Source organism: Aulonocara sp. 'chitande type north' Nkhata Bay, linkage group LG1, assembly GCF_057382095.1.
Source record: "Aulonocara sp. 'chitande type north' Nkhata Bay isolate Kocher_YH1m ecotype deep benthic linkage group LG1, A_spYH_male_GT1.1, whole genome shotgun sequence".
Taxonomy (NCBI): domain Eukaryota; kingdom Metazoa; phylum Chordata; class Actinopteri; order Cichliformes; family Cichlidae; genus Aulonocara; species Aulonocara sp. 'chitande type north' Nkhata Bay.
In genome coordinates, this window is record NC_141344.1 from 42,377,019 (window position 1) to 42,388,085 (window position 11,067).

The 11,067-nt window shown below is 40.1% G+C and overlaps 1 protein-coding gene across 1 annotated transcript in view; it reads right to left on the bottom strand.

Annotated features, from left to right (window-relative positions):
• Positions 1-3,447: 3,447 nt before the first annotated feature.
• vstm2b (V-set and transmembrane domain containing 2B) overlaps positions 3,448-11,067 on the bottom strand; it is a 51,677-nt gene continuing 44,057 nt past the window's right edge. The window contains exon 5 of the mRNA XM_086297025.1: positions 3,448-10,883. Coding sequence (XP_086153151.1) covers positions 10,795-10,883 — 89 coding nt within the window. The 3' untranslated portion in view covers positions 3,448-10,794. The remainder of the gene's footprint in view (positions 10,884-11,067) is intronic.

Below are 11,067 nucleotides of genomic sequence, written 5' to 3' on the forward strand. Positions count from 1 at the left end.
AACAATCAGAAGAGTCTGTTCAGTGACAGGTTGCTTCTCCCAAAGACAAGAACTAACAGACTTAAAAACTCCTTTGTCCCACACGCCATCAGACTGTTTAACTCCTCTCTGGAGGGGAGAGGGAGGGGAAACAGGAGGACAAAGGAGGGAACAACTAAGCTGTAGTGCCTCTTCACCTCACTGTACAATACCTTGTGCAATACTTTTTGTAAATAGTCAACAGTGCAATAGACTCAATACTTGAAATGTGCAATTCACTTGTATTTTTATTTTTTATTCCTATTTATTCTATTTATCCCCTTTGTATATTTTATTTATATTTGTCTCTGTATTTATATATGTGTGTGTGTGTGTGTGTGTGTGTGTGTATATATATATATATATATATATATATATATATATATATATATATATATATATATATAACAATTCTGTAACTGTAACTTCGGTCGTTGCTGTGCTTTTTGGAAGTCGAATTTCCCAGAGGAACCCACCCGAGGGATTAATAAAGTTCTATCTTATCTTATCTTATCTTATCTCAATAGTTTTAGTCTCTGCCGTCTGCATGTGCATGTGCTTGTGGGTTACACCTTGGGTAGAGAAAGGCTACGGGAGGAAACTCGGGCAGAAAATCCTGCAGCTGAATACTGCTAAAGAGCTTTGCCTCAGAACACGGCTTGTGGTTCTGGCCATATGCAGCAACCTACCACCTACTGTTATGTTGTCTGTCTCTCATATTGAGCGCAGCTCTTACCTTCGGTGTGCCCTGCACTTGTGTGGGCAGTTAGAGAGAGTTGCTGAGGCTCTACTACTTTAAAATTTAAATGACTAGTTTTCCTCTGTTTCCTATATTTACAGTGGTAAACAATAAAAACAGGAAGGTCATTTATGTTTATTTATGTTGTTAGATAAATAAGTAATTTGACTGGTTCTAGCAATTTTTGGGTATAGGGCCATACTTTACTTACAGTTGATGAAATCTTCTGTAATTCTATGTTCTTTTGGGATTTAACAAATCAAGGTTGTAGTACCGAATATATCAATACGGGATCCAGGAGCCCTATAAACAAAACTCACAATAACATATTTTTTCATCTCTATACAGATCTCTGTGGTAATGCACTCCAGCAGAAGATCAATGGCTGTTGTGATACTGTCCACTATCTTTTATGTCAACTTTTTATCCACATATATGGATGTGGACAAACTACTATAACATTATTTACTGGTGATTTACTTTAGAAAGTGACTCAACATGACAAAAGCTTTACTTCCTCAACAAATGTCATCTTTAGAATAGAAAAATAAATATTTAGTTTGCATAATTCAGTTTTATTTATATAGCATGAAATCACAACAATAGTTGCCTTAAGGTGCTTTATATTGTAAGGTAAAGACCATATAATCATACAAAGAAAACTCGAACGATCATATAACCCCCTATATGCAAGAGCTTTGGCAACAGTGGGAAGGAAAAACTCCCTTTAAACAGGAAGAAACCTCCAGCAGAACTAGGCTCAAGGGGGGGCGGGGCCATCTGCCGAGACCAGTTGGAGTGAGGGGAGGAAGAGAGAACAAAGATGTGCTGTGGGAGAGATCCAGAGATTAATAATAACTATTAGGATAATGCAGAGAGGTGTATAAGCACATAGTGAGTGAAAAAGGTGACAGAAGAAGAAACAGTCAATGCATCATCTGCATTTAATTATGAGTGATTATTAATCTCTGGCACTCTTCCACAGCATGTCTGTTGTGCTGCCTCTATCCCATAACCCCCAAAAGCTTGTGGCAGATAGCCGCCCCTCCTGAGGTGTCTTATGAGGTGTCCTGAGGTGTCTTCCTGTAAAAATGGAGTTCTTCCTTCCCTTTGTCATCTAAGTCCTTTAGTCATAGGGGGTTGTCTGATTGTTGGGGTTTTCTCTGTATTATTGTAAACCACCAAGTCATTGGTTCAGGTATCTGGATGACACCTGGATGAAAATCAAATCATTATTCACTAATCACATTAACTCAGTGGTCAAACACATCAAGTTCACCAAGGGGGATATGAAAAATGACAAGCTTTGACTTTGAGATTTTCATCAGTAATAGTGGACATTTAAAAGTTGATGTATAAACCAATGCACACCGAGCAAATGCCATCCCTACAGATGGCCAGGGAAGAAGAACATCATATCCAAAAAACAGTGAAGGCACCTGAAGAATTTGCCAATACAAGAGAGAAGAAGGACAAGTGCTGCCTATACGAAAGCCTTTACTGATCCCATGTGTCAGGAGTATCAGAACAGTAGAGACAAATTCTCTCTAAACACCCCGTCTCTGTGGCTTTCAAACCCCATAATACACTGCGAAACAAATGGTCCACCCTAAGGATTGGGTCCCACCACACAGACAGAGTAATTCCATGTACGCTGTTAAATGCCAGCAGGGTGTCTGTGATTTAGACATCTAGGAAACCAAACAACCTCTGGCTAAGTGGATGACACAACACAAAAGAGCTAACTCGTTGGGCCAGGACTTCGCAGTCTAATTACACCTATAGGCTAGTGTCTACTCTTTCGATGATGAGGATGTACACATCCTGGGCAGGGGGGAATGGTGTGTTGAGGGGGGTGTCAAAGAGGCCATTTACATGAAAAAGGAAAGACCATCTCTGAGTTGAGGAGGTACATCTTTCACTGTCTTACAATTGTGAGGCTGTGATTGCAGCCATTCCCCAACTTTCTACAAATGGTACCCATGGCCACAGACCTCAAGGGCCATTGTTAATCAGTGGTGCTAGTTTCAGTCATTATGCAAATGCACTGTTTATAAGGTTGGGGAAACCTGCAGTCAGCTGAGACTGAAGAAGTCATTTGGATGAGTAATTAAAGTAAATCTCCCATTGAAAGCAATATGCCCAGATGAACAGAAACCCAACCCTGGGATAAAACACATACATGATCAAGATGGCGGCGCAGACACACGCAGTGGCTGCTCTCTGTACCGACAAAATGGCGTTCCCATCTTTGTTATGCTCTTTTTCCTGTTTTTCACAAGAACGCTCGTGCAGTCGTGAGCTCCTGCTCCAAATCAACAGAAGCAAATCCACAAACCTTTTACACATGGAAGCGCTACGAAATAAACTGAGGAACTGCGGACTGCTTTGGAGGCATGAGGCATTAGCCATTAGCGACCCCCGCTACTAGATTGCACCCACAGTTGAAATGTCTCAGGGGTAACAGGAAACAGAAGAGGGTAAGCCGCTAATCCACATAAACCCGCTATTCCCACCATCGTACTGTCCAATGTGCGCTCCCTGGACAACAAGCTGGATCATGTATGTTTACTTCGGTCCAATTTGAAGTCAATGAGGGAGTGTTGTGTCTTCGTCTTTGTAGAAACTTGGCTTAACAATAACATGACAGCGGCATTCAACTCGACCAGCTAGCATGTTTTTGAGCAGACAGAACTCACACCAAAGGCAAGGCAAGGCAAGGCAAGGCAAGTTTATTTGTATAGCACAATTCAACAACAAGGTGATTCAAAGTGCTTTACAGAGACATTAGAAACAAGAACAAATAAAAAGCATGATTTAAAATTGAATAAAACAAGCAAATAAACTAACTAACTAATTAACAAACAAACAAACAAACAAACAACAGTATATAAAATCAAAACAGATAAAATCAGAACAGTAGATAAAATCAGTAGTTAAATGTAAGTTTTGAAATTTAAGCTTAAAGTGTGGATTTGGTGCTTTATTCAAATGCAGCTGAGAACAGGTGAGTCTTCAACCTGGATTTAAATAAACTGAGTGTTTCAGCTGATCTGAGGCTTTCTGGGAGTTTGTTCCAGATATAAGGAGCATAAAAGCTGAATGCAGCTTCTCCGTGTCTGGTTCTGACTCTGGGAACTGATAAAAGACCGGATCCAGATGACCTGAGGGATCTGGATGGTTCATACTGGGTCAGGAGGTCATTGATGTATTTTGGTCCTAAACCATTCAGAGCTTTATAGGCCAGCATCAGAACTTTAAAGTCTATCCTCTGACGGACAGGCAGCCAGTGTAAGGACCTCAGAGCTGGACTGATGTGGTCCACTTTTTTGGTCTTAGTGAGGACTCGAGCAGCAGAGTTCTGAATGAGCTGTAGATGTCTGACTGATTTTTTAGGTAGACCTGTAAAGATGCTGTTACAGTAATCAAGCCTACTAAAGATGAATGCATGGACTAGTTTTTCCAGGTCCTGTTGAGACATCAGATCTTTTATCCTTGAAATATTCTTGAGGTGATAGTAAGCTGACTTTGTTATTGTCTTAATGTGTTTTTCTAAGTTTAGGTCTGCATCCATCACTACACCCAAATTTCTCGCCTGGTTTGTGGTTTTTAGATGTATAGATTGAAGTTCTCTGGTGACCTGTAATCGTTTTTCTTTGGCGCCAAAGACTATTACCTCAGTTTTGTTTTGTTTAGCTGGAGAAAATTGTGGCACAACCAGTCATTGATTTCCTCAATGCATTTACCAAGAGCCTGTACAGGGCCTCGGTCTCCTGGTGACATTGTGATATATATTTGTGTGTCATCTGCATAGCTGTGATAGTTTATTTTGTTGTTGTTTATAATCTGTGCCAGTGGGAGCATGTAGATGTTAAACAGAAGGGGTCCCAAGATGGAACCTTGGGGAACTCCACATGTGATACTTGTCTGCTCAGATGTGAAGTTACCTGTTGATACAAAGTATTTCCTGTTTTCTACGTATGTTTTGAACCAGTTTAGTACAGTTCCTGAAAGACCTGTCCAGTTCTCCAGTCGTTTGAGTAATATGTTGTGGTCAACTGTATCAAATGCTGCACTGAGATCCAGTAAAACTAGGACTGACATTTTTCCACTGTCTGTATTCAGACATATGTCATTAAACACTTTGGTCAGAGCGGTTTCAGTGCTGTGGTTCTGTCTAAAACCTGACTGGAAGGCATCGTAGCAATTATTCTGTTTTAAGAAGTAACTGAGCTGTTGAGAAACTGCTTTTTCAATGATCTTACTTAAAAACGGGAGATTTGAGATCGGCCTGTAGTTGTTCATTTGTGTCTTGTCAAGATTGTCCTTTTTCAGTATAGGTTTGATTACAGCAGTTTTTAGTGGTTCTGGAAACACACCTGATAATAAAGAAAAGTTGACGATCTGTAACAGGTCTGACTCTAAAGTCTTTGAGACCTTTTTGAAAAAACTTGTTGGCAGGACATCTAAACAGCAGGAGGAGGAGTTCAGTTGACCTAAGATGTCCTCCAGGTCTTTGCTGTTAATAGGTTGAAACTGTTTCATAGTGTTTAAACAGTTTTTTGGTGGACACAGTACATATCCTGGATCTGCTGTTGATGTACCAATTGCTTGTCTAATTTTTTGGATTTTTTCAGTGAAGAATTTGGCAAAGTCATTGCAGGCCATGGTCGAATGAAGTTCAGCTGCCACTGACACAGGAGGGTTTGTTAGCCTGTCAACTGTAGAAAATAAGACCCGAGCATTATGGCTGTTTTTAGTGATGATGTCAGAGAAGTAGGAGGTGGTAAGACTTGCGGAGTGGGACTGTGTTTACATGAGCAATGCCTGGTGTCATGACGCTGGCCATGCAAACACTGTTCACCTCTGCTAGAGTTAATGATCATCAAGTGCAGACCATTCTACCTACTGAGGGAATTTTCATCAATACTGTTTGTTGCTGTCTATATATTTATATTTATGTAATGCTTTTAACTCTTACTGAGAACTTCATACAGCTTTTATTCTATGTACTTTAAGCTTTTTTTGTATCTGTCACACACAGACACACACAGTCCATTGGTTAAGTATCTTGCCCAAGGACACTTCAACATGTGGACTAGAGGAACTAGGGATAAAATCACCTGCCTTTCCCTATCATCTTTTCCAAAACGATGAGGCCTTGCTGAATGGTTTTACGAAGCTATCAGTCTATCCTTCAGATCTCACCCCAAGTAAAAATTTTGGGGGAAACAAATAGTTATGAGGGGGACAGACGTTTTGTTGTTGTTTTTGTTGTTGTTTTCCTTCTGTAATTTCTTATAATTTGTGTATTTTGGTATATTTATTTAAAAAAAGAAATAATTAGTTGAATTACAATATCATCCATCTTCCTTCCACTTATCCTTATAAAATAATAGAATGCTGTTTATTGCCACTATACACATGTACAATGAGGTTCAGAGCAAGTGCAGACCTGTAAAAACAAAAAAAGGATTTAGGGTTAAGGTGCAGAGTTCTGTGGCGCTGTATACAAATATAAAAATAATTACATTGGATTATGTATTTACAGTGCAATAACCCAATTGCATGTAAATGTAACATTTCACAATAGTGATGGTAGTTTGCATAGTCTGTGTATTGAGGGAAGTCTTTGGATTGGGGGGCGAAACTGTGTTGTCAGTGAATGTGTGACTTCAGGGCGAATATGGCTTTTGGAACGAAACTGTTCTTGAGTCTGTCAGTCTTTGCACTGGTGCACCTGTAGTGCTCGGCGTGCGGGTGGAAGAGAGATGTGGGTCAGGTCCCACAGTCTGGGGCCTTGCATGTGTGTGGGTCCTTTATCCAGGCAGAGAGGAGGAGCCCAAGATTGACCAGTTTGGTGATGAGGATGTTCGGGATGATTGTATTGAAAGCTGAGCTGTAATCCACGAAGAGCATCGGGACATAGCTTTGTTCACGCAGTATGCAGACTAGTAGGGGTAGAGGTCTTGGGGGAGGTAGTCCTTGATGTGCTGAAGGACTAGTCTCTTGAAGCATTTCATGATTACCAGAGTGAGGGCCACAGGACGATAATCCTTCAGGCAAGTGATGGGATGATTGTGGCAGGGTCACAGGGGGACTGAAGCCTATACCAGCTACCATAGGGCAAATGCAGGTTGCCAGTGTGACACAGGGCTAACACAGAGAGCAAGCCAACTATTCACAATTACAAATGGGCAATTTAGAATCATCAATGGATCTAACCCCACTAACTGCATGTCTTTGGATATAATAAGAGGAAGCCGAGTAGCTTAAGCACTTAATTTATCACAAAAAAAAACACTATGTGACAAAGCAGTCAATTCCCATATCCATTGGCTAGGGTTTTTTTCTTGCTAAGCTTTTCACAGTAGAGACTTTACTTCTGATGATGTTGTTGGCTGTATATCTGTTGTAAGAAGGCTGTGTAATCTAAGCTTGCTCAATGTCAGGAGCAAGAACAAGTGCAAATGAGTCACATGTCTGAAAGCAGCAGGAGGAGGAAAGCCAAGGATGGACACGGATGAAAATGCCACTGCTGGACTAACCTCACTTTATACTTTCAGTCCAGCTAACACTAAAACAATTTTTATAAATAGCTCACAGACACTTGGTGCCAAAGTTGACTGATTTGTAGAGCTCAAGATATTGCTGTATGTATTTCTGTGCAAGTATGTTGTGTGTGTGTGTGTGTGTGTGTGTGTGTGTGTGTGTGTGTGTGTGTGTAGTATACCGATTTTTCCTATCTTGGTAGGGACCAAAATCTGAAATTTACTGTACTGGTGGGACCAACAGTCCTCGTGGGGACCAAATTCCAGGTCCAGGTGGTTTTAGTGTGATTAGGTTATTAGGTTATGGTTAGGTTTAGGGTAAGGGTTAGGGTTAGGCATTCATTTTTGATGGTTAGGGTTAGTGGCTAGGGAAAGCATTATCCCAATCAGATCTCCCCACTAGGATAGCAACACCTGACATGTGTGTCTGTGTGCATGTGTGTGCTCATCCTTTGCCCCAGCCATACCCTGCCTTCCGCTGTGTTATCCCTTCTGACCTTCTTTAACCTGGAATCAAATCGGATCTGTGCAAAGACCACAGCGCCTGTCTGAAATGTCAGCTTCAGCTTGCCACAGACTTCACTGCCAGATGTTCACTAGGGCATCTGCCATATGGTGCTTGATTTATTTCTGTATCCTTCTCATCTCAGCTTTTCCCATGCATGTATCTCTCCTGTCTGTACATATACAATTTTGTACTTTTTTAAAAGGCAGGCTAAGGAATGGGCAATTGTCTCACAGTAATAACATCTATACATGGAGCCATTATCTTAAGATTTTCTGAATGTCTGTCATACCGTCATAGCTCTTCTGTCAGGGGTTAATAAACTCTTATCAGCTCAGTATATGTTCCTGTGACTGGCATTAGCAATCCACCTAATAACACAGCATGTGAGTAGTTTATTAGTGTCAATTAATAATACAATATATGATCACATTAATTTTGATGGTCAATAAAATGCTTTGTCTTATTAAATACAGCAGTTTTCTTATTATCTTAAAACTGGGGGGGGGGGGGGGGGGGTGATGGTAAGAGTGTCCTTGATTTTCAGAAGCATTAATCCTTCCCTATTTGCCATCCACTTTAGTAGGACAAATGTGCCTGTGTAAAGGCAAGTATATAATAATTCATAATGTGTGGTACAGGTGTGAAAATTGATGAAGTAAAAGAGGTGAAAATGAATCATCTTGAACATAGCTTTGGCTATTTTAGTCATTCATGCAGTACTTCTGTGTGCCCTGAAGCTCTGCTAACTCGTGGTTTATTTTATTGTCAAGTGAAATGAGGTGAGTATGTGTCCTCATGGTGTTCCTGTTTTTGCAGGACATGCCATGGCTTATGTAAGATTCAGGTTAGTCACATTCTCTTTGCCTGCATCAACATCCATGAGATGAGATTAGTTCTGAGAGCTGCATTGCAAATTGAGCTTTAGTGCAAAGCTCTGGGCAGCTGCCTGCTGAGGTCTTATTTATGCATATTGCTGTGACCTGTCATAAAGTCTATATTTCCCAATACCCTAGTTAGGATATCCACAAGGGTTTTTGCTGTTCAGAAATTTGTTAAATCACTCAAAGCATACCAAATCACTTTTATATAAAGTGGTTTGAATTTACTGACAGCATACGATAATGATCACTCTACTTTAGTACTTTTGGTATTTTGAGTATTTTTAAATAGCAGGTTGATGATGTAAACTCAACCTTGTTCATAGATCAAACTGTGAATATAATCCCAATTTATGTACACTGTGGCACATTGATATTTTTAGAACATATTCTCAAAAGAATATTCTGATGCTCTATTAGGAGTTATTCCCAGATGCCAATTTTTCCATCCCACTGGCATGACTTATTTGTCTCTTTTGTCTCTTTTGGACCTGTGACAGACTGCCAATCAGTGTACCCTCTTGCCCTACGGTAGCTGTGATAGGGTCAAATTCGTGCATGTAGATGTTGAGTGTTCCTCACACACATGCATATGTTAGTTACAGAGTTAAAGAGGGTTTTTTTGGTAGGATCAATATTTTTATATAATATATATTTCCCTTTGGAAGTATTACTATAAAACACTGCGACATTTTCATTGGTATGCGCATGATATCTACCTTTATCTGTTCATGAAACCAGATAACACACACCAATTAGTTAAACTGCAGGAATGTCTTAAAGACACAAAGACCTGGATGACCTCGGCTACTAAATTCCGATATCACATGTGCTATCTAACCAGATTCTTACTCTGGATGGCATTACCTTGGCCTCCAGGAACCTTGATACATTTTTAACCAGGACATGTCCTTCAATGCACATATTAAACAAATATGTAGGACTGTTTTCTTCCATTTCTGCGATATCTCTAAAATTAGAAATATCCTGTCTCAGGGTGACGCTGAGAAACTATTTCATGCATGCATTACTTTTAGGCTGAGCTACTGTAATTCATTATTATCAAGATGTCCTAAAAGCTCACTTTTGACAGGGACTAGAAAGAGAGAGCATATTTTTTTCCTATACTGGCTTCCCTTCATTGGTGTGTGTGTGTGTGTGTGTGTGTGTGTGTGTGTGTGTGTGTGTGTGTGTGTTGCCTGTTTTCTCTGGGCTTCATGCCTTCTTGGATTTGTGAAGTCCTTTTGCACTTGGTTATTTAAATCTGGTTATTTATCATTAAGAAATATTTTCTAAAGAAATTGTCCAATAGAGCTGTTGAGATCAGGAATGCTGATATCACATTTCAGTTTTCATTGAAGTAAAGCAGTTTTCCTAGCATGAAGCTGTGAGTAGTAAGGATTACTGACTACCTTTGTCTGTATCCTGGTCCTGTAGAAAGACAAGCATTAACATGCAGAGGTTTGCGGTCTACCTTTTATTAGGAAAACAATAAACTGTTTTCAGCTGCTGTCACAAGTAAATCATGTCATGTAATACATATGAAAAGTGTCAAAAAATAAACATCAATAGAGGTAATTAGTGTCAGTGGTAAAGTGAGCCTTATCTCTCTAAAAATATATCAGCATTTTAATTTTCGTTTACATTATTCAACACAGCTATGAGATGATAATGATGGTGGTGGTGGTGGTGGCATGTGTGTGTGTGCAAGAAGGAGGGCATGACATGTTAGACAAATACACTCTAGCCTCTGTGCGTGGTCAAATTGGCAGTGATGAGTGTTTGAGCACAGAGTACACAGGCTGAACGATTCTGTGGATCATTAGTGATGCTGGTTTTATTTTTATATGCTCTTTTCTCCTGTCCGCTGTCAGCCATCAAGACTTTATCTCCATCATGTCATGACAGAGGGGGTCCATCTCTTTTATTTGTGTGTCAAGCTCCTGCGTTTTATGTTGCTTTGCTTTTACTCCTAGCAAAGATGTGATGCAACACCATAGATATACACTGATCTTTCTGGTAACCATTGAGTGCTGCTTGGTTTCTGTTTGACATAGAAAGTAAGAATGCTGCAGGTTCACAGGTTTGCCTGATGTCTCTTCAGTGGGCCAGCAATAATGGGAGGAGCTTATGCATGAACACGAGAGTGATGCACAGTAGCCGGTCCATGGTGCTCATCACACTGCAGTCTGGAAGACACAGAAAGATGTGGCAATATTTACAACAGTGTTGTATAATGCAAAGATTTCTGCTTGTCCATTGGCCTCTACAGTGATTCGTACGAAGCTCATAACATACAAAGTCAAAAGGAATCGTAATATACAGTTGTTCATCTCAGTGTGTTAATTAACCTCGGCAGCTGACGGCCTATGA